Source organism: Prinia subflava, chromosome 2, assembly GCF_021018805.1.
Source record: "Prinia subflava isolate CZ2003 ecotype Zambia chromosome 2, Cam_Psub_1.2, whole genome shotgun sequence".
Lineage (NCBI taxonomy): Eukaryota > Metazoa > Chordata > Aves > Passeriformes > Cisticolidae > Prinia > Prinia subflava.
The window spans coordinates 64602650-64625444 of NC_086248.1; the positions used below are offsets into that span (position 1 = coordinate 64602650).

General features: G+C 39.6%; 2 protein-coding genes and 1 long non-coding RNA gene across 7 annotated transcripts in view; 2 read left to right on the top strand and 1 right to left on the bottom strand.

Annotated features, from left to right (window-relative positions):
* The window catches only part of MAP3K5 (mitogen-activated protein kinase kinase kinase 5), a 99256-nt gene extending 79161 nt beyond the window's left edge, over window positions 1-20095 (top strand). The window contains exons 19-30 of the mRNA XM_063390292.1: window positions 948-1105; window positions 1604-1781; window positions 2618-2638; window positions 3726-3903; window positions 4001-4169; window positions 6963-7148; window positions 10603-10708; window positions 12991-13231; window positions 15991-16103; window positions 16984-17096; window positions 18001-18077; window positions 18750-20095. Of these exons, the coding sequence (XP_063246362.1) occupies window positions 948-1105; window positions 1604-1781; window positions 2618-2638; window positions 3726-3903; window positions 4001-4169; window positions 6963-7148; window positions 10603-10708; window positions 12991-13231; window positions 15991-16103; window positions 16984-17096; window positions 18001-18077; window positions 18750-18810 (1601 nt within the window). The 3' untranslated portion in view covers window positions 18811-20095. The remainder of the gene's footprint in view (window positions 1-947; window positions 1106-1603; window positions 1782-2617; window positions 2639-3725; window positions 3904-4000; window positions 4170-6962; window positions 7149-10602; window positions 10709-12990; window positions 13232-15990; window positions 16104-16983; window positions 17097-18000; window positions 18078-18749) is intronic.
* LOC134546944 (uncharacterized) lies at window positions 5-22178 on the bottom strand. 3 transcript variants are annotated; one of them, XR_010079316.1, is made up of 5 exons: window positions 22016-22178; window positions 15859-16046; window positions 13130-13211; window positions 12324-12584; window positions 7763-8184 (listed from the first exon to the last, which is right to left on the bottom strand). It is a non-coding gene; the product is annotated as an uncharacterized LOC134546944 (long non-coding RNA). The 3 variants fall into 3 exon arrangements; XR_010079317.1 differs by lacking the exons at window positions 7763-8184; window positions 13130-13211 and adding an exon at window positions 5-484 and having other exon boundaries at window positions 22016-22173; XR_010079315.1 differs by lacking the exon at window positions 13130-13211 and having other exon boundaries at window positions 7769-8184; window positions 22016-22173.
* Window positions 22163-22795, top strand: part of MAP7 (microtubule associated protein 7) — a 109695-nt gene continuing 109062 nt past the window's right edge. For 2 of the 3 annotated variants that reach the window (XM_063390295.1, XM_063390296.1), the window contains exon 1: window positions 22164-22315. In XM_063390295.1, the coding sequence (XP_063246365.1) occupies window positions 22270-22315 (46 nt within the window). In that variant the 5' untranslated portion in view covers window positions 22164-22269. Of the gene's footprint in view, window positions 22316-22795 lie in introns of all 3 variants that reach the window. The other variant, XM_063390293.1, reaches the window with a different exon arrangement.

A 22795-nucleotide genomic window follows, 5' to 3' on the forward strand; every position in this document is an offset into this window, starting at 1 on the left:
TGTTCTTAGAGGAGACTTTCTTATCCTCACTCGAACTCTGTATGTAGGGTCAGAATCCACAGATGCTGAACTTTCATTGACTTCAAATCAGTATAAAAGGCTACTGGAAAAATAACTTTCAGATACATAATCTTAATCTATACGGTGTACTTGTATGCACTGTTCAAAGAGAATCCTGTTTCGGATGTTCCACTTGTGACATCAAAGTCCTCTACAACAGAAGAGCTGTGTGTCTCCTGTGCTTTATTTGAGTCTGTCTCCTTTGTGCACATTGCTTCTTCATCTTGCTGATCTTTTTCTTTCATGATTGGCTTGGACATCCTGACTTCATCTCCAGAATCGCGTGTCGTGTTATTCAGTTGCACCTCCTTCTGCTTGATAATTTGATTTGGCTGTTAAATCATGCAGTGGCACTGCATTAAATAATTATGTAAAGTGAGAAATGACTGTTATTTTAATTCCATCCTTTGCTCTTCCATTGCTTCTGTTAAAGGAACAGAATGCAGGATGATGTGTCAGATTGATTCCCTTACTTCAGAAGAAAATGTTCATATCACCTACTCTTTTAGGTTAAGATTTCAGGTTTCTCTTCCTCTCTGGGTACAATTCAGAGTGCTTTCCCATATTTTAATCTTAAGATATAAGAAAATAAATGAAAGCTATCTCTGATCCAAAGTTCATAGACATATTTAATAATTGTCATTGAAATTGAAAAGCGATCTCCAGATCAGTAGATGATACCAAATGCTTTTAGCACAAGTAAGATCTTGAGTAGTATTTTGAGTTTTATGTAGAATACATGTGAAAATTTTTGAATAATAAAAGGGGATTTTTTTAACTCTTCTGATATTGCTCACTCCTCAGTCATTTTGTTCCTCTTGTCTTTTAGCTATCTATTTGCAGTATTATTACACCTAAGTAAACAAAAAAGAGTATGTTTTAAACAGGTACCCTGCAGTACATGGCACCAGAGATCATAGACAAGGGGCCTCGTGGTTACGGGAAGGCTGCAGACATCTGGTCTTTGGGATGCACAATCATTGAGATGGCTACAGGGAAACCCCCATTTTATGAACTGGGAGAACCCCAAGCAGCCATGTTTAAGGTCAGACATCTTCCTTGTACAGCTCAGAGTTGTATTTCTAAACACAGGAAATCCAACGACTGTTTTGGAGAAGCTGGAATTAGAGGTTGCGAGAAAGGGAGATAAAGGAAGTGCCTGGATTTTGAGGATGTTCAGAACAATCATCTGATTCAGCTGAGAGGGATTGCTGTGTATTTTTGAATAGATTAGTAAAGAGATAGCAGCTATTCAGTAGTCTGGGTGTTTTTAAAAAACCAATACCAAACTGAAAAAAAGAAGCAGTTTCCTGCTTTGTAAAGAGCCTCTGCTTGCAGCTGTGGGGTTTTTTAAATGTAATTGTTTATGGAGTTTATAATAGTTTGGGGGCGTTTTTTCTCTGAATTAATAAACTAGTTGTATAAAGTTAATATTAAAACCTGAGAATGATATACCACTTCTGCTATCTAAACAGTTGTTTTGATGTTGTTTAGTGTTTCGGGAAGAGGTTTAGGCCATTGTTTCTCTGTCTATTTGTCTCAGGTGGGGATGTTTAAAATACACCCAGAAATTCCTGAATCCATGTCTGCAGAAGCCAAGGCTTTTATACTGCGTTGCTTTGAACCAGATCCTGATAAACGAGCTTTTGCCCATGAACTACTTATAGACGAATTCTTGAAGGTTTCAAGCAAGAAAAGAAAGTCTCCTTCAAAGCTCTCAGGTAAGCATTGCTAAATTCAGTCTGGAAGTTTCCTCTTGCCCATAGTGTTGTTTCCTGAAACTGCTGATTTAGACTTTAGGATGAACAGAGAGAATCTCCAACCCATGTGAATGCTCAGTTATGGCCTTCTGTACCCACAGCTTACTGCAGAAACACTGCTGTAGCAGAATTCTATTATGTGTCACAGAAGTCAATTTATATAAGTATTTCTAATAACGTTTCTAAAAGTCTGTGATTTTGTGCAGCTTTTATGGTTGTTGGATTTTTGTTTCATTTTTTATCTCTTTTTTAATTTGCATACGTTTTCATTGAAAGAATATTTATATAGAGTATATTTTCTGTAAGGTTAGAAATGCTACTAAATCTCAGTGGATTTTTCTACATAAACACAATTAATCTTTGCCCCATAGCAAATGTGCATACACTACATTATTTTTGTTTCATTAAATTTCATTTTCAGGTAATGTTCATTTTCTGTAGTGTTCTAAACTATGGAAAGTAGCAATGGAGTTTTGAGAGCAGTAATAGTAGGGTACCAATTTAAAATCCCTTCTGTTGTGTGTGGATATATACTTTGGAAAATATCTTCTGTATATTTTTAGCATGATACTTAAAGAAAGAAAAATACCAGGTAAAGATGATGGTCGAGGATCACCTTTAGTGTGGTTTCCACCCCCTCAGAATAAAATTAAATTGCAATAAATTACACTTTTTGAGACTGCAGCCAGGAGAATTAAGATAGTCCATAAAAATGGGAAGTTATCCTTCAGACTATGTTTATTTTCTGTTAATTTCAGCATATTTAACTTTCTTTTTTCTTTCCTTTTCTCACACAGTCCTTTCAGCTAACACAAATGGTGAGTTTTAACCTCCTTCTCCATCAAAAACAAACCTGTGTAGATGCTGCAGTTATCACTTATTCTGGTATGATTAGTGAGCAATAAAAAGTTGGAAAGAGAAGTGGTGCCAATTGTCAAAATAACTGACCTCTCTCTGTTAGGAACATCTAATTCATTGTGCATATCTGGACAACTGTTTTTAATCCTACCAGGCTTTGGCTTAATTGTCCAGGCAGGTGGGTGATACAGGCTTGAAGGGCTGTGCTTTCGTTTATGGGGACATTTGGTGGAAACCAATGGCTTTGGTGGAAACCAATGGAAACCAAGCCACAGAGCCAAAGTTTGTGGAGAATGATAACACAGATTTTCATCAGACTAAATTCTATAACTGTCAAACCAGAATGCATTTAAAAACCCTTGTCAGACCAGGATACAGGATACCCAGCTCTTTCAGGAAATGAACTGGGAGAGTGTGGGAGGGAACTGAGCACACACATAGTTACCTTCATGCTGAATTGGTATCAAAGTACATTTTGAAATGTGCACATGTGAAATAGATATGTGTAGTTTCCTGCAGTGCTAATGTGTGCTCAGGATTTAAAACTAAAAGTTCTGACTGACCTGCATGTCTATTATCATTAGTTAACTATTATGAATTAATTAAACTTGTACAAATTAATCAGATGAAGAAATGTATATTATATATGTTAGAGTATATATACTTACATGTAGTAGATATAAGTATATATTTATATACACCCATAAAATTAAGATCTTGGAAGGTGCCTGGATGACTTTCCCTTTAGAAACATTTTCCTACTGCTGGAAGTCATGGTAGGAGATGCACATTCACTTCAGTGTTGAAGTTCTGTAAGTGAACTCTCAAGAAGCTCAACATTTCCATCTTTCAGGGATAAAAACATACCTGAAAGATAACTCTACTTCAGATGAAAAAGCTTTAGGAGTTTTTTGTCAATTTTTTTCTAATATTTTGTGCTGGTGTGTGAGAAGGCTGGAGATTTTCTGTCTCTGAAAAAATAATCTTCACTTCAAAACTCTGATGGTATTACTAAATTCTAATTTCTGAATATTCCTATACAAATAGAGTATCTTCGGAGCATATCCTTACCTGTACCTGTTCTGGTGGAAGATACAAGTAGCAGCAGTGAATATGGTTCTGTCTCACCTGATACAGAATTAAAAATTGATCCATTCTCTTTCAAAACAAGAGCCAAATCCTGTGGAGAAAAAGATGGGAAGGGAATCCGGTCCCTTTTTCTGAGGTAAAGAGCCACCTGACATTTTTGTTACACAGTCAATTAAAAATGCTGCATCAGAATGGTTTTTATGATGTTTCTTTTCACTGTGTCTTTCATTCAGCATCCCAGATGAACATTTTGAGGATCACAGTGCACCTCCTTCACCTGAGGAGAAAGATTCTGGGTTTTTCATGCTGAAGAAAGATAGTGAAAGGAGAGCCACCCTCCACAGAATATTAACTGAGGACCAAGAGCAGGTGGTGAGGAACCTGATGGAAGCTTTGACTCAGGTAATTTCAGAGGGCAGCAAGAATTTGATGGAATTCTAAGACTTCTCTGCAGTTACATGGAACTCTTGAAATTAAACATAATAAAGCAATTAGAAATGAACTTTAATTAAACTAGAAAGCATACGCCATGTGAGCTTTCATGGTTACTGTTTTATCTGGGCTATTAAAAACAGGCTTTGAAATTGTTCATCGTGCATTACATATGCCTTTTTTGTTTGTAATTACTATGTATATACCTGGGTATTAGTACTGGCAAGACAACAGAAAAACACGTTTTCATGATACTCAATTTTGCCAGTATTTTTCAAATTTGACTGAGTCAGGCCTACTCATATAAAGTAGATCATCTCCAGGAGTGCATTATCTTGACCCCCTTTTAAAGTTCTGTGTCCTGGCTGACTGATTTGACAGAGGGAGGTTTAGGTTATTTGGCCTGCTCTGGTCTTATGTTAGGCTCTTGTGTAGAAAAAATGGATAGACCATTGCCAACAGCCATAACAGGGGAAAGAGGGGGCTAGGGAGAAATTAAATTGCAGTATTCCTCAGTGAAGTAGGAGCATATGTGGAGGGAAGATGTAATAATTGTGAGAGCTACAGCAAACAAAGAAATAATTGCAAATGACCTTTTGGCACTCCTTTGTGGGAATGATTCATTATGATGATGTATCAGTTCAGGAGAACACTGAAGAAATAACAGGTCATGACCGCACTGCTAAGTGTTGCAACACTGTAATTGGATGACAGGTTTTTTTGTTCTTGTTTGTGTGTGTGTTAGTAGTTAATTGATTCACTTCATTCTCAAGGCAAAGTACTGCTGGTCTAAAACATTTGTATAAAACATGATGACTCAGCTTCTAAAGATACTAGTTTTTAGAAACTGATGCAAACCAATGTGATTATTATGTATGTACTACAGTTACTGTAATTTGAAATTGGTGCCGTGCAAATGAAAACAGCTTCTAACTCTTGGGAGGGGGGAGAGAGTAACCCACAGTTATCTTGGTAATACAGAAAATGTTAAAAGATAAGGCAGTGAGAAAGATACTTGTGATCTGTGCTTTGCGAGAGTGTTGCTGTAACAGACACAGTTTTTGTGTATGCAAGTAATAATCAGTGATCGCGAGAGGCTGAAAACACAAATCCCAAAGAGTGTGCTCAGTGTTTCATGCCATTCTCAGCTGGGGCTGGAACGGCCAGAGAGAGAAGCAGAGACACAGAATTTTAGAGCCAAAGAGTTCAAAGCTCATGTTCATGTGACTGCTGCCCTTCAAAAGGAGGCAGAGCTCTGATTCCCAAAGATTGTTTTCCCCCTTGAGAAATGCAAGAAATTGCTAAAAGAACAAGCCTGTCTTGCTTGTTAGGTCTCATCAGGATTTAGGATTTCATATAGCTTTTCTCTTCACAAACACTTTTCACAAGAAAGGTTCCTCATTAGATATAAGGACTAGGGGAGGAGAATGCTCCTCACAAAATGGGTCACTATTTCCAATTAGCAAGTCATACTGCTCATCCTATCCCCATATTGCCTACTGCCTTGATGGACTTGGATCTTCTAGTCCGGGGCTACAGTGTGCGTTTACCTAGCTGCCCTAATGGCTTTTTAATTATTTACCTGAAAAGATTGGTTACTGCAGAATAGTGAGATTCACTTCTGCATAGAAAATAATCAGGTGAATGCTTCAAAGCACATCAGGATCAGAGGTTAGGATCTTTTATCTCGGGTGGATATTTTAGTCAATGGTATCTCTGCTCTAGAATTTTTGCCTTTTTTTTAAGCTTTTTTCTCAATCAAATTATCTTTGTTTCATCCTGATCAGGATTAATTGACTATAGTTAAAAGCTCAGTATTACTGGGAAACAAGAGTTCTTGGTGTCTGGCCAGCCATAACATTCATGGCATAAAACCAGCAAATGCAATAGAACCAAACACCATATGTCCTTCTCTTACAGAAATCAATGCTGGATATCCTTAGTCAATATAAATCTTTACTTCCTTCAGAATAAGCATCTAATACTTCATGTTCAACTACAACTCTGGCTTAATATAAGATCTGGCTTTGAAATTTGCATTCAGTTGGCATAACTTTACTTATGAGAGCAAATACAGTGCTCTGCTTAGGTAGGTTATTCTGATGAATGCTTTTGAACTTTTCACTACTTTGGTAGCTCATGTAAAAATACAAAAGCTTTTAAAAACAGGCAAATGAATATTTATATTAGAAAGGTGAGATCTTTGTAGACCTGCTTTAAGAACAGCTAAGTGTAGAAGTTCTGTATTAAGGGAAATTAAAAAATTATATAAGAAACAACCAGTCCTTTTGTGAGCCTCCTGCATAACTTTGACTAATCCCTTCTTTTAAATGCTGCTGTAGGACTTTGCACACTGTCCTGAAAGGCACACAGAAATTAGAAGCACTGCAAAGTATGTGTGTTTGCAATTACGAGTAATGTGTAGTAACCAGGGCGCAGTACATTCATATTTTCATTGCTGTACAAAACCACATGCACACTACAGTGTGCACTACACTCTTCAGCAACTGGTGTCAGACAAAGTCAGCTGCTTGTTCATCGAGTTCCTACCTGTGTCACCAGGGGGCTCAGCCCCAGAGCTCGGTGCTGCTGCAGTTGTGCTGCCACCAGTACCTGACCTGCAGCTGCACCTTTCCCTTAACCATAGCAGCAGAGTTTCTGAAAGCCTATATTGCCAACTGACATTATTGGCTGAACTCCTTCTGGATGTATATTTCAAAAGATGACTATTAAAGCTATCTCTTTTCCTCTCTTTCCTGGCAGGGAGCTGAAGAACCCAAGCTAAAATGGGAACATATCACAACCCTCGTTTCCAGCCTCAGAGAGTTTGTACGGTCCACTGATCGCAAAATCATCTCAACCACCCTTTCCAAATTGAAGCTGGAGTTGGACTTTGACAGCCATGGTATCAGCCAAGTGCAGCTTGTGCTGTTTGGTTTTCAAGATGCTGTAAGTTGTCATTTTTAATAAGAAATTTGTGCATCTAAACTGGAAAAACCTAAACAAACCAGAACCAAAGAGGACTTGTTTAACTTCTACCCAGAGTTGCTGAAACAATAATATTTGAGGGCTTTGAAACTGTAATAGCAAAATCTGAACCCACAGCAGTGACTTTGCTTTGTGATCCTTTGGCAGGACACAGACCCTGAACACTACTGAGATTTTGCTAATTAAAAATAGAGAAGGTTCAGAATAATTGTGTGAATATTGTGTCATAATAGTAAGGCAGGAAAGCCTTTTTTAACTATCCCATTTTGGAAGGTTTTCTGGGAAATAAGACCAGCAATGAATGTAAGAAGGTCTATCCTACATAAATGCAGATCTCTTAAACTTCTCTTACAAACTAATGCATTGCCCCCCATAGTAGTCTGTCTACCTTGTAATACAAGGTATTGAATTCTTATTTTGGTATTTTTGATTAGCAGAAGGTTTCTGCCCAACCAGAATTTTTTATTTCAATTTATAAGAAGCAAGATAAGGAGAATTAAAATTGTTACTTTCTACCAACAATAAATGCGAGATGTAACATTTCCTACATTGAGCAACCAAACACATGCATGGGTAGCCTTTAAATAGCTAGTTTATGAAAAGCAAATATTTTCTTAAGGTATGTATTTAAGTGTTAGTTCACAAGCAGTTAGGTTTAATGATTAAGATGAATAATGAACATGGGAGGTAGCAGCTGTGCTGAGTATCACTTGTCCAGACTGAAATCATGCAGTAAAAATGAAATTACAATTCAGGTAAGTATTTGAGGTGGATGATTCCTTTAGAATTTAAACCTGGGGCACTTACACAAGGAAGGATGGCGTAGCATGTAAACTAATGCATAGACTACACTAACGAGAATTAGATGCTTTTATTAAAAAAAAAAAAAAGTGAATTTGAGAAAGAGATCATTCTACAAATCAAAAGTTTTCTGTTTGGTTCTTCTGAGTATGCTTTCAGCTTTCTCTATTAACCTCATATTAATATTCTTTTCACACTGGAAGAGAAAAAAAAAACATACGAGGTCAAGAAAACAATGGAGGGGTAATAGTATGAATACTTGTATTGGTGTTCTGATTGAGATGTTGGTGGGCATCAGTTGTTTGGCAGTAATTTATTTCCTGTGTTATATTCTTAACAGTAAAAATTTACTTTCCATTAACTTCACCATTAGAAGTTGCTGGTTTTTAACTGATGTATCTTTCATTACTATCTATTATTTAACTAAACCCACAGAAAGTTAGAAAAACACCTCTGCTTTCTATGTACCCAATCTTAACTCGTTTGGCCATACAATAGATTTCTATAGTACTACAATGAAATCCAGGACAGTATCAAGACCTCAGATGCTGCAGAGACTGAAGTACTGCTAAAAGTGAGGAAAAGGGGCTTAAAAAGGTGATCTTAGGTTACAGTGTTTAATAATCACAATATTCTTATCAGAACCAACCAAGAAAAATGCGATTTTGTGATGCAATATAAACAACTTAATCACATAACTGTGGGTGGTTGTGATCTTGACAAAGCCAGGTTATGCTTCTTCAGTTCTCAGTAAAGCTGCACTTAGCTGCACATGTCACTGTCTCAGTAGCAGTCAGTGTGGGAAGCGCAAAGTGCTCACCCAGGGGAGTCGTGCTGCCTCAGAGGACAGTGGGCAGCCTTTGGGGCAGCTGCTGTCCGGGTGTCCTGCCCAGGGCAGGCTCCCCTGGCACTGCTGACAGCTCTCTGAACCCAAACACAGTGTCCAAGTGCCACCTCGTGGCCACTGGCCATAGCATTGAGGCGACAGAGGCACTGCTGTGCTGGGCAGACCCTGGCTGGCAGGTAGAGGAAAGACCCTACCCAGCCACTCATTCACTCTCTCCCAACAAGGAGAGGGAGACAATTGGAGGGACCAAAAGTGAGAAAACTTGTGGGTCCAAATAAAGATTGTTAAATAAGTTAAAGGGGGGAAAAAAGGCTTACAAGTGCTGCAAAAAGCAGTCAGTCACCAAGAGCAGACCAGTGCCCAGCCAATCCCTAAGCAACAGCTCCTTTGGAAAAAGCAGCCTCTAGTTTATTGCCATGCATTATCTTATATGGAAGGGAATATTTCCTAGGTGCCAGCTGTGCCAGCCATGTGCCCCTCCAGCCTTTAGTCCACCCGCAGCTCCCTTGCTGCTTGGGCAGTGTGAGAAACAGAGGCAGCCTTGACAGCACCTAAGCTTTCCTCGGCAGGAGCTGAAACATGCATGTGTTATCAAGGCTGTTTTAGTTACAGTCTGAAACATAGCACCATGTGAAAGAAATTAACTCCATCCCAACCAAAGCCAGTGCAGGTACCTGCATAAATTACTGCATTACTGAATACTCTTGCCTTTTGGCAGTGAGAATAATAGGATTAATAACTTTTACATATCCTCTAAAGGCATCATTTGTGTAACTTCAGTCATTTTTTTACAGAAAGGTTATCACAATATGAGGGAATTGAGCTAGTTCTTTTTTTAGGAAGAGGGAAATATCTTTTTGCCACATTTTTAGTAGTTGCTCCTTTTTTTTATAACTCTGTAACTTGATAATTTTGTAGATACAGTTATATTTGTCACTTCCTGCAACTGTTTAAGTTCTGCTCCTGCTTTGTGGCTTTGGATCGCTTCCATGCCTGGAAAACAGCACTGAGTTTTGTGCTGTTGTTGCTTACTGTTGGCTAGGTACTTCCTTGTCATTCAGGAGCTGGAAAACAGTTCCATGAGGTAGAGATATTTGTGCAAGTGGCATGAGCATCCAGAGAATATGGCTAAAAGGCATATTCTAGAGGCATTTGAGAATATGGCTAAAAGCATTTTGTAAGCAGGCCTGTTGGCCAATAGGAGCAACCCCATGTAGAAAACCATCAGATTGTACAAAGTAAGAAGCAGAAGGAAAGAGAAAATGGTACAGCCCTCAAATGAAGTTCCCTAATTGTTTAAACTAACATTAATTAACTGGTTTCAGAATTAAGTAGGAGTGGCATTACATTAGTTCTTTGATATTTCCTACAATTGTACTTTAGAACAGACAAGTAGTGCTCAGAGCAAGCAGTGAAAGTGATGCCAAAAAAGTAACAAGATTAATTAGCTTTGGCTACAAGCCTTTCATAAACATAGTCCTTGTTATTTGTCTTGCTCACATTCATTTGAAGTTTCTCTCCATAGCCATGGAGGTTAAGTATCACAGCCATCAAAATTCACTTAACACAGGAACAAGTACTTGATGAAATATACAAAATATTGCATGACTTATAACAAAATGGATGAAATTGGTAATGTTGCTATCAAGAAATAATTGTAATCATCTGCTCAGATACAGCATCTATAAGTTTATACACTTTATATGGCATATATTCTCATTTAAGTTGTGGGGTTTGTAATATCTGAACTGAATTTTCTCCTACTAGGTCAATAAGGTTCTCCGAAATCATAATATTAAGCCACATTGGATGTTTGCACTGGACAGCATCATCAGAAAAGCTGTGCAGACTGCTATTACAATTCTGGTCCCAGGTGAGTCATTCTTAATACTCAGCAAATGTTTATCTGCTGATCTCTTTAAACATGCTTTAGAGTTGTGATTATGATGCTTCACTTATGATTTTGAAACCAGCAGTGGCCTTTTTCCTGTTAACTATCTGTTTTGCAATTCAGAAACTGGTCTGTGTATTGTTCAAGCTATTTGGGAAAGCACCTTTCCACAATGTGTAATCTAAATGATTCTGCAACACGGTGAGTAGTAGTATGTTAAGGTGCTCTGGGACCTATTTTTTTTTTAGGTGCAAAATATTGTTACTGCTTATGGTCAGAAGCTATCTTTAAAAAAAAAAAACCCAAAAAACAACAAACCCAAAAAAAAAAAGCCCTGAACAACCCCAAACCCCTGACTTGAAACCTGCCAAAACCAAACAAACAGGTCTGCAGTGCCTGCAGTTTGTACATTGCATTAAATGTGGAATTAGAATGTATGGCTTCACTGAGGGAAGGAGTCTTTTAGATGGAATTGTAGCCCTCTACAATTCTGTTACTTCTCCACCTATTCCAAATTTAGTTTCTCTGCTTCTTCTTAACTTCTAATGCTGGAATTTATGGTGATATTTTCAAATAAGTCATTTAATGCTTTAAGTTGAAATACCTACATTCCTTTTTCCTGCAATGGGTTGAGTCTTAGATTATCAATAAGGGGATCTGAAAATTACATTGAAAATTACAGCTATTCCTATTCTCCTTATTTTCCATATCCCTAGCACAACCAACAATATATGAATAGAGTTTCTGTGTAATTTGCAAGTCACAAAAAAACTCTATCTTCTGATTAGAATGCTGAACACCTCTTCCAGGCATGTCCTTCCTTGCTGTGTAATCACAGTAACTGTAGAATTCCTCCCTAACAGTCTGTTCTTCCCCATAAAGCTCAGTGGCAGCATGTCTTGTAGGTGGTCAAGCTTAAACACAAGCCTCTGTGCCCCAGTAGTTTTCAGGCACTGATCATCTGCTGCTTCCCTAATTGCCCTACCCTACTTCTGATTAGTTTCCCTTGCCTTTGTGCCTTTGTCTTCCTTTTTTTTTTTTTTTTAATGATGTGGAGATTCATCACTGGCCTTAACAGTTCTAAAAGTTATGGGATGTTTAAGGAAATGTACAAAGCCAATTTTATGCTGCCTGGTGGTGAGAAATGGCAAAGAACTTCTGCATCCCAATAATAAAAACATAAGTTCAAAGCAAATTCAGACGTATTTGCCTAGCAATATTTGGGTAACTGCTAGTTGCTAAATCTGCTTTCCTGAATTCAGAGGAAGCACAGCTGTGTTATACTATGTACAGCCTTGAAAATGGTATGTAGCATTGAAGTGAAGAGGTGAAGCCAATCAAGGAACAAATGTTTGTTTCCTAAAGAAGTGAAACATACTTGTTAGTTTAGGTACTCAGTAGAAAGGGCATAAAGCAAGTGTGACTTGGAAAAAAAGTACATTTTGGTAAGGAGACTAGAGGGAGTTCTTAGCAGTAAAGAGCCACAATTGAAGGAAGGAAGGAAGATTTATATTAAAAAGTCACAATTAACAAACAGATGTTGTTATAATAATGAGTTGTGTAGGAGTGTCACATCTTGCGTACATATCTTACATACCTGGTAGGCTCTGGTAGGTAGTTTAGACAGGGAACAACAGAAACCAGGGTACAGCTTTGTGTTCTTAGTTTTGTGGATGTGCATCATTATGAAAGAGGCAGTGTTCCCTCTGATAGGTAGAAGGGAAGTGTGCTTTAAGTTGTCAGGAGAGGGGCCTTTTCATAATTTCCTCTCCGTTTTTGCAATGCATTTTTTTGATGAATTTGGTATTCTTATAACGATGGAATGCTAAATATGCCAGAACAGCAACAGCAGGAATACCTGGATAGAAAAGAAATAATGGTTATTTGTTTAATAAAATGTTTCAAGTCAGACACATGAGAAAATACAAACTACTGAGGATGGAATTAAGCAAGAGAAACTCTGCTGCACATGATACTTCAGCACAATTTGACATGAAGTGGTAGCCAAAACTGGAGTCATGTTCATCCAGATGTTTGTTTTTACAGCTCTTGAACATTCAATAGGCAGGATAATAATTGGCATAAACAAAGGTGCTGTTATGTTTTGAGTGATCTTAAACCTCTAGAAAATATCTGTTCTCTTGTTGCAGAAATTTCAGGTCTGTTGTAACCAAATCTATAGGACGATCTGTAAATAATCAATTGGGTCTGCTTTGGTTTTGATATTAACATTGGTGATTTTTCTTTTGCTTATATTTTAATAGAATTGAGGCCACATTTTAGTCTTGCATCTGAAAGTGATACAGCTGATCAAGATGACATAGAAGTTGAAGATCAAGATGAACAGCCTCAGAATCAAACCATCCAGCAGCCTTGCATTGTCTTGGAAGATGCAGTAGCTACCTCAGGTGTGAGCACACTCAGCTCTACAGTGTCCCACGACTCCCAGGCTGCTCACAGATCACTGAGTGTCCAGCTGGGCAGGCTAAAATTAGAGACAAACAGGTAAGTCTGGCCATCAGGAGACAGGGACACTAGCCTGCTTACAGCAGTATGTATTGCTTAGCTTTCAAAATATGTAAGCTGGAATACCAGTGACAGTGCCAAAAATCCTTTGCAATGTAAGTTGTTCCTTTTACTGATGATCCTTGTTTAACTGTGACTGATCACTTACATAGTTTTATGAATTTCAACAAATCCATAGTGATGCAAATTAAGGTCGGACTTGATTTCAGGTGCCCTTTTAGAGAAGGCCTGGAAAAAGCTGACTTGCTGCCAAACTTCTGTTTTTTCTCTCTTTGGTGTGCTCTGTGTGGCTGATGAATGGTGTTATGTTTTGTTTCCATTAAGGCAGAACTTGATGTTCTTTTCTATGGCTATTCTCAGCAAGTGAACTCAAGCTAATAGACAGCCACACAGAAACTCCACAAAGAAGCTGCTTCAGATTTGTTTAGTGCATAGAAATCACTGCAAGGCTCTGTGCTTACCAGCCACCATTACCTTTTTATTAAATAAGTTATTTTCCTCAGAGAAAGGTGGGGAAAATAGGTGTTTTGTATAAAAAAAGAAATGAGCCAGAAATTTGGATAGTCTGGTTTTTTTCAGAAATATGTTGCACTTTGTGCAAGTGAGAAGTGGTTCTTTAAAATTTGTTGTTCTTTTAAAATGTCAGAGAGAAATACAAATCCAAATGATCTTCTATATATTTCATCTTCTTTTCATTCAAATATACCAAATAGTCTGGTTAAAGCAGATATTTCGCTTTTGCACCATGTGATTTATGCCACTGGATTTCCTACTGACCTCAGTAAATTTTGAATGTGACCTTGATAAAAAGATAACATCTCTTCAATAAGACAGTTGTTATGCTGGTAGAACATTCTTTGAGCTATAGTTCCATTTGAAATTAAAATGTTAAATTGCACTTTACTTTTACATAAGAAGAAGGTTGCCATAATTAGAGTAATTCATTAGACTGTACTGTTTTTAATAAAGTATCAGTATTTTGGGGTCCTTATGTCACAATTAACTTTTTTGCCTGAGAAATATTTTGATTGTCTTATTGATATATCTAAAGAAATACATACATATTTTAGATTGACTCACTTTACAAGCCTATGGTGGGGAACAGGCTCTGAAAGGATCAGCTTTTTTGCTAGCACTTTGCTTCTTTAAATTTCTCAAATGCAAAGGCTTTGACCAAATAATCACATCCAGTCATTCAAGCAGAAATTTTGAATAAATAATGCAGACAATTGTTTAAATATTCATGAAAGGTTTATTGGCATAAGCAGCAAGCAGTCATCAGAAGAAAAGAATGGACTACTTTATTGGCCCTGAAGGCCTTTTTTCAACCAGAATAGATAGACTAGGACTAAGTTAACTGAAGGGTGACTTGTCTGGATGGAATATCAGTTTGCACTGAGAGTAACGAAGCTGTGGGGTTGTGTAGATGCACCAAGCAGCTCTGTTCCCATGTAGGGTGGACTTGTTAAGGTTTGTTAGCTCAGGTGTGGAAGCACTCAAGTGCAAATATGTTTCTGGTAGGCCTGCATGCAAGCTAAAAGTAGGGCTAGATATTTTTACAATGCAATCATGTGGGATTCAGTTTACCCCGGTGCAAAGGCAGGTAAGGGGCTTTTATGCCACATTTTCTAACTGAATACCTGTATTTCAGAAAAAGGTTGCAGTGCTCTGCAACCTGGTATAAACTGGTATAAATGTTTAAAAAAATCTAATACATAGATAAATAAAAGGAAACATGCTGAAATGGAACAGTTATTGCATACTTCTCAGGCTGCCAGAGGTTTCAAGAAAGGGATGAAGATGCTGCAATCCTTTCAAGGCAGAACTTCTGAAGACTCAGGTGTCAATTATAAGTTTACTCAGGAGTCAATTATAGGTTTATGAGTGTGTTCTCTATGTCCAAATTTTGACCAAGTTCCTGATAACATATTATTCACAAATCCTGCATTTTACTAAACCACTTTTCTAAAAGAACAAATTGCAGCAGTTTTACATACTAATTTTCCATTATATTCTGACTATTTTCTTTTGATCAGCTGAAATGGTGCTAGCCAGTGAATCTCTCCAGGTTTCTCTCTGGGTTTGTGTTATGAAGGAGGTCAAACATGAGTTTCAATTTACTTCTGCTTGACATTTTCAGAAGTAATTGCTTAGGAGAGTAGGCAAGTATTTTGCCTCCTCTTTTCTCACTTTTAATATAGCTCAGGAGGGCAGGCACAAAGTGCCTTATATGTGAGGAATGGACAGCCCTTGTGTGCTTGAGAATGTATTTTTCATATTTATGAAATGCTACCATATATTTTCACCACATTTTCATCACTGCTCTACCTTTTCCTTACCTTTGCAAATATCTGCTGGAGAGATGTGAACTGGCACTTTTTCCTTGCAAAGGTTTAGCCCTTAGTTTATGAACCACTTGGATATTTGTTCTCAGTTCCAGTTTTGTTTAAAACAGAGCACAGGCTGTAGAAATTTTGTTGTAATTTTCTACCATACAGCTTGTTTAGTAGGTGAACATTTATGTGGAGGCTGGTGTGTTTGGAGCTTCTCTATGAATGTTTATATCTTGATATAGGTCATAATCAATCAATAGTGAAAGAATATACCTGTGAAAGCTGAAGAAGTCTGTCCTTGTCTTTGTCAGAAAGGTTTCCAGTTTAGGTATAGTAAGATCTTTCCCTTCCTAAAAATTTGAGGAGACTGAAGGAAATAAGTGCTTTGTTCCCATTGATTCACAGGTTATTGGAGGAGTTAGTTCAAAAGGAGAGAGAATTTCAAGTCCTCTTGCATCAAGCTATAGAAGAAAAAGATCAAGAGATCAGGAACCTACAGCTCAGGTCACAGCCAATAGGTAAGTGAGAAAAATTTTTAAGGAAAAGTTTCATACTGGCTACAGATGAAAAAGTGCCAGCTAAACATCTGTTCATTTTATTGAGCCAGTCTCAGCAAAGATGCTTTATTGTGCTGCTTCTGGTAGGGTTTGCTCTGAAGTAAGAATGTACATTGTGGAAACAAATGACTGGATTTGTTAATCACATTACAAGGAATGGTATGATTTAAATATTTGTGTTTGTGATTATATGGAAGAATACAAGGCTCATATCCTACTGAATAAATCTTATTCCTGGAGAGGATAATCTAGTATGTTTAGATATATGTTCCTTGAGTTACAGACTGTTCCAATTGTTCCATTGAAATTTCAAGAGGATCTAACTGGGGAGATGCAAATAAAACTTTAACATTACTGAGGGAAGCCAAGTTTGCTGTGTCTGCCCTGAGGAAGGTGGAAGTGCTAATGCAGTTTATTCTGTGTAGTGTGCTTCTAAGTGTTGCTTCCCCAAAGCAGCTGATCCTCAGCCTAAGACATTGCCTGTGCAGCAATTGTACGAGTTAACACTTCAGTTAATTGATGCAACAACCTTTGTGTAGAAACAGTGACAGTGAAATTGATGTGCCTTGGACTGGCAAAGTCATTTTCAGAAGAGGGCAGAGAAATTTTATGTGTATCAATGTTCATACTACTTTTACTGTACCCTTAACCAAGTTGAGAAACTAATGTATAACTGTCTATAAATTGTGATTGTGTTCTTTGGGAATTGGCATTTAATTATGGAGATACTGGTATTCTAAGCTAGAAGGGAAAGCTCACTGAAGAAAGCGCTTGAGGAGGCAAAAATGACAAGAGGTTGCTTTGGCAACACAGAACCTTGTCTCAAATATGCTTGTTCCAGATATTCCTGGATTGTCTGTCTGTCATCGTCATTCCACTGGCACAGGGACCGAAGATCCTGATCTCATAAACTGGCTGAGAGTTCATGGAGCTGACGAGGCCACGATAAACAAGGTAGCAATGATCCTCTTCACTGCCTGGCACAGTTGCAGTACTGTTTTGTAACTCAGTTTAAAAAAGTACCAAACCTTTTTAATTACTTTAGCACATTTTGAGAGATTAATTTGTTTTCAGAGGATAGGAAAAAGCCATGAATGTGAAGGCTGTCATAAATATACAGTACCATTAATAGTTCCTAAATCTGATTATGAATAAAGCAATAAAATATCCTGGTAAATAGACACTCTTGGGTTTTCAGTGTCTTTCCACACTGCAGCATTCCTGCTGATGCATGGATACATGTTCACCCTTAGCTAACTGTGCTATAGTGAAATATCCTGAAGTAGATCAGTCTGCTCTGCAGCAAATTATATAACTTCAGAGGTGTTGAGGATTTCAGCTAATTTAGGAATACCTGCATGTAGTTATCACTCCTACAGATCAGACCACAGGTTCCTCCAAGTTCAATTACATCAAATTTAGATGCCATTTTTGAAAAGGTAGGTCTTAACTGGTTTTATTTTCTCATGGAAATGAAATAATATTTAAATAATTGTAAATACCACCATTTAAATGTGGTATTACTTCTAGTCTAACTTGTGTTCAGTGAAGTCTGTGATTCTGAGATACCAGTGGTAACAATAGACACGCCAGTTGACAAAGGTTTTGAGTAGCTGTAAAAGCATTACATCTTTCAAGTTGTGGTATGCCAATGCAGAGTATACAGTGTAAAATTTAAATGGTTTTACTGTATTTGTAGAAACAATGTTTTTCCATTACATGTACCACATTTCAGCCCAATTTTAGGTTTCTCCCAAATTTAACCTTCTATTTTTAGGGGCAGATTATTCTAGGAAGATGAGCTTAGGAATTAGAATAATTTTTCTAACAAAATGTTAATTTAAATTTCTTTCTGCAGTTCTTGGCTGAAGACTATACCTTAACAGATGTTCTCTGCTATGTTACACGAGATGATCTGAAATGCCTGAGACTGAGGTAATGCTTCACAGTTAAATGAACTGTGCTTTGTAAGAAGAAAAATTAACTGATACTAAGTCTCTATTCATTACATTGTGTACTATTAATTTAAAATAAGTCACACTTTCCAGTATGTTTTTGTAGGCTGATACATTCTGCCAAACAGCTGATGCTGTTTAAATCTTAAAATAAGCTTTTTCTATTGAAGGCAAAATTTTAAAGTAAAGCATTTACCTGGTTACTGGAGACACTGGACATCCCATTAGAGCTTTTATTTTAAAAAGTAGAGCTAAAAAAACTTTCAGTAGTTTATTATCATCCTCAAACTTCAGAAACGTTACTCATGGCCTGTAAGTAACACTACGTTTCACCTAATCATGCCAGTGTATAGGTCACCAACTTGCATTCATGTTGGAAGTCAGATGTGGGTTATGCAAGTCCTTTGGACCAGAAGTCTGAATTCCAGACAGCAGGCATCTGCCAAGTGGAAAGATTGCCCTGTCCTGTAATCAGAAAAGGACTCTGTTCTCTGTTTTAGTAATGCATGTTGAATTTCACCTTTGATCAGCCTTCCCACTGAATATCATTGATAAAAACCAGAGCAAGAAAATCAGAAAGCACCTCAGTTGGAAGGCTTTCATGCTAGAGAGTGTCCTTGTACCTGAGTGTCTTTATGATTTTTCTTTACAGAGGAGGAATGCTGTGCACACTCTGGAAGGCTATCACTGACTTTCGAGAGAAACATGCCTGACACTGATTTTTTCTTTGCTTCTCTGCAGAGATGAAAAGATTTCCTTTCAGCCAGAGCAGGTGTGCTGTCAGAAGGACTGTTGCACTTTAATCCAGTATTTGTTTACCAATGTTAAAAACACTGCAGCTTCCTGACTGCTTTTACTCCTATAATCCATAAGGAATCTGTAAACAACCTGCAACATTATTTACTTTAAATATTTTTACATGCAAGTTTTTCAAAAATTTTTAGAAAACATACACACAAAAGTTATAAACTCATGAAATATTGTAGTTAAAGTAAGCAGATGTTAATTTCATGACAAACTGATGTAAGATTTCATGTAACAGTACATCACTGGAACAAAACCAAAATGTGACAACTTTTCAATTTCTTTGTAATATATCTCAATATTATCTGTAGTAGAGCTTCATAATTTCAATCATAATTAGATATTTTTCTTTTAGTCTGCAAGACCTAAAGGTAATTGTTTTTACCTACCGTCCTATGTAGTTTAATATTGTTTATTTTGGTAATTTAAGTTCTATGGTGCATTTGTTTTAGAGTTGTTTATGTACTACTGAACTGTACCAGTTGTATACACCTGAACCACAGTAATGTTAGCTTGTTCTAAAGCTATCTCTGACATATACAATTGAAAATAAAAATAACCTAAGACTTACTTTTTTCCTATATTTTTGGACTTCTAAAATAATAACAATTGTGTAGGACTGGAAATTATTGGAACAAAAAAAAATTCATACTGAGTATCAAGGGAACCTTTCTGAAACCTCTTAAACTTTCTGTGATTTGAGTATGATAACCATAGCATTGAATATTTTCTTGGTTTTTCTATTTAGTCTAATTCCTGTACTAACAAGACAAAACCAAACAAAATTCTTCTCTGGGTGCTGTACTTGACTGGAGAAATGAAAGGTCCTGCCTCCATGCACCGAGCAGTCATTGTGGCCTGTTGTTTCTTTTTCTGCTTTTCTTTATGGAATGATTTTTTCACACATGTAATGAAAAAGGATGGTGGCTGTTCCCTGTCCATCCACTGTCATTGTTGCTCCACCATTCTAGCACTGAGTATCAAAAGATTCTTCTGGGGCAGCTGCAAAAAATTCCACTGTGGGTAAGACTAGCCTGGACAAGAAGCTGCTTCTTTCTTCATAAGCCTTAGTAACCAGTATAAGGCTTATGTTCTTAATTTTTCAGGTCCAGCAGGTATTTTCAAAGAAAACTAAATTTTTTTTTTAAACCTAAACATGTTGTCCTAACATGTATACAGTAACTTTTGCTGGCTAAAATGCAACAATTATGTATTAAAAAATAAGATAAAGAACAGTAGATTGAATCATTTTAGTCAGATGTTTTTTTTACTCTGAAGATGGTTCTACTGATTTTTAGGCACAGATGTATTCAACTCATTCCTAAAACGTCACTGCATTTCACGAGGAACACAGCTACTGTTTATTAATTTCTACTGCTATTACAGCAGAAAACAATATATTTTCAAGGTAATTTTAAACCTTTAGAAAGACCAGTGGTGGAAGCTGACTAGTAAAACTTAAAAAAACCTGTACCCATTGAGAAGTAGCCCTAAGACAACGAACTTCCCTAATTTGATTTTTGTGTGAATCATGATCCTATATTGGTCCAGCTTTTAAAACCTCTGGTTTCACGCAGTATAACTGGAAGGTAATTGCACTGCTCTGTTTACTTGGAAAGCATGCAGCCTGTTCTCTGTGACTCAGGCTCCTCAGAAATGCCAGCTATGTAAGGAAGAAAGGTTACGTGATCGAGGTTTCCATTGGGTGTCTCCAGGAGTGTCTCCTAGCCTGGCACCAGCTGGGAATTAACTCCTGTAGTTCTTTGCTGGCCTCACCAGACCCGAGGTGGCTTCTGCAGCACCGCTCAGCAATCAGTTCTGCATTCTCCATGGTGAGACTCTGTTGCATCTGATCCCTGTCCAGGCCAGGCCATGGGCACTTATGCTCCTCCAGCAATTCTGGCCTGAATGTGGTTCCCTGAGCAGCACAGCTAATCCATACAGATACTAGATCTGTGGACAAAAACTTATGTAACATCCCTACATCAGGCTACTCCATACAGATTGTACCAGATGTTATTTTTTACATCCTCAGACAAAACACACTTTGGGATGGTGTGCATCAGAGAGGTCAGCCTGGGATTCTTCAGCCTGGCTCCCAGAATATGCTGGTGAGTCCTATATGGGCCACAACTGAGGTACTGGAAATTGTTAGTGCAGGATTTTGCTGACGGCAACATTTTGACCATAGGCCATACCACTGGGTTTGAACTTGGATCAGTGCTATTGTAATCCAGGGCTCAAGCTGACTGAGAGACACCTTTACACCCCCCTTAAGAGAGCACAGAAGTGAAAACTCGACCAAGGCAGTGCTGATTTTGCTGTCTTTTGCACCTTTCAGCACAGAGCCCAGCCTATTCTTCTATTACAGACACTCTCCTGCCCACAAGCCACGGGGCATGTTTTATGAGTCAAGCCCCAAACTTCTTGTTTTAGAGCACAAATGGCTCTTGGTGCAACAACAGAATATTTGTCTTCCCTTGCCCTAGGTGACCTTGTGCTCTGAACTCAGCAGTTTGTGAAAGGAGGATGTTCTGTGTGGTGGCTGACATTGGCTTGGTCCAAGCACCATCTCTCTCCACCTTCTTGCCTGCATCCACAGCTACATCCTATGAATTCCCCAATTCACCCACCCTCCTTCACCTGTAGTTCTGATGATTGGTACTACCTACGAGCAGATGCAAAATTAAATGATGTTTTTATGCAGACTAGAACACTTTAAAAGAGAAACACTCTTATGACCCTGAAAAGCAGCACAAAGCAAGTTAAGGCAAACTCAAAGGAAAGGCGACAGGACCCCGTGACCTTTACAGAAGTGACAGATACATCGGCAGCTCTTCACAAAGGCGTTTTTTTGGAAGCAAGGCGCTGCACGCAGCTTTAAAGCCGGCTGTTTAAGGGCACGTGCCGCAGCAACGAGTCTACAGCAGTGCAGCTCTTTCCCACACGATGCGGCGCATCGCCCGGGCTTGCGAGGCGGCCGCCACTCCTCCCACCCACTGTCGAGATGGCGAGCATCCCCAAACCTGTTGTTTCTCTCGGCCCCGGTACCGAACAAGCTGTGCCAATGCGACGGGAGCTGCTCTGAAGGAAAAAAACCAAACCCAATCACACCTGTGTGAGCAGCGGCCCCTCGGCCGCCCGGCCGCCGCGGGGGCCGGGAGCGCGGGCAGCCGCCTCCGCAGCAGCGCCGCCGCATAAGCGCCTCCAGCCCGTGAGAGGCGGCTGCTCCCGGGCCGCGGGCGCCGGTCCCGCCCTCACCTGCTGCCGGGCAGAGCCGCCGGCGGGGGCGGGGGACGTGGCGCTCACCTGCCCCGGGCCGCGGAGCCGCGGGGCGGAGCAGCGGCGCTGGGCGAGCAGGAGGAGACATGGCGGAGGCCGCGGGCAGGAGCGGCGGGCGCCGGCGCCCCGCAGGTGAGCAGCCGCGGCCGCGGCCGGTCGGGGCACGGGGGGGGCGGCGCGGCTCGGCCGCGGGTGCGGGGGCCCTGCGCTCCCGGGCGCCGTGCGGAGCGGGAGAGCGGCGGGGCCGGCGGCGGCCTCGTCCGCAACAGGTGCGGGGGCGCTGCGGGGGCTGCGCCGCCTTCCCCGGGAACCAGCGCGGCCCGGCCGGGGACAGCCAGCCCGGGCGGCGGGCAGAGCCGCGCTGGGGCGGGCGGCGCTCCCGAACCGTGCCCGCCGTAGCAGCGAGATCGCTCCCGGCCCCGGGCAGGGGCATCGGCGGGGCCGCGCCGTCGTTCCTATATCGCCGATGGTTGTTCCGAAAGCTCCGCTCCGCGGGCTCGGAGTGCGGCGGGGCTGACGCGGGGCGCGGAGCCGCCCGGAGCCCGCAGGGGAAGGGTCTGGAGGGGGCGGCCGCCGGGCTGCGGGCTGCGACCGCGGCTTGAGGCAGCGCCG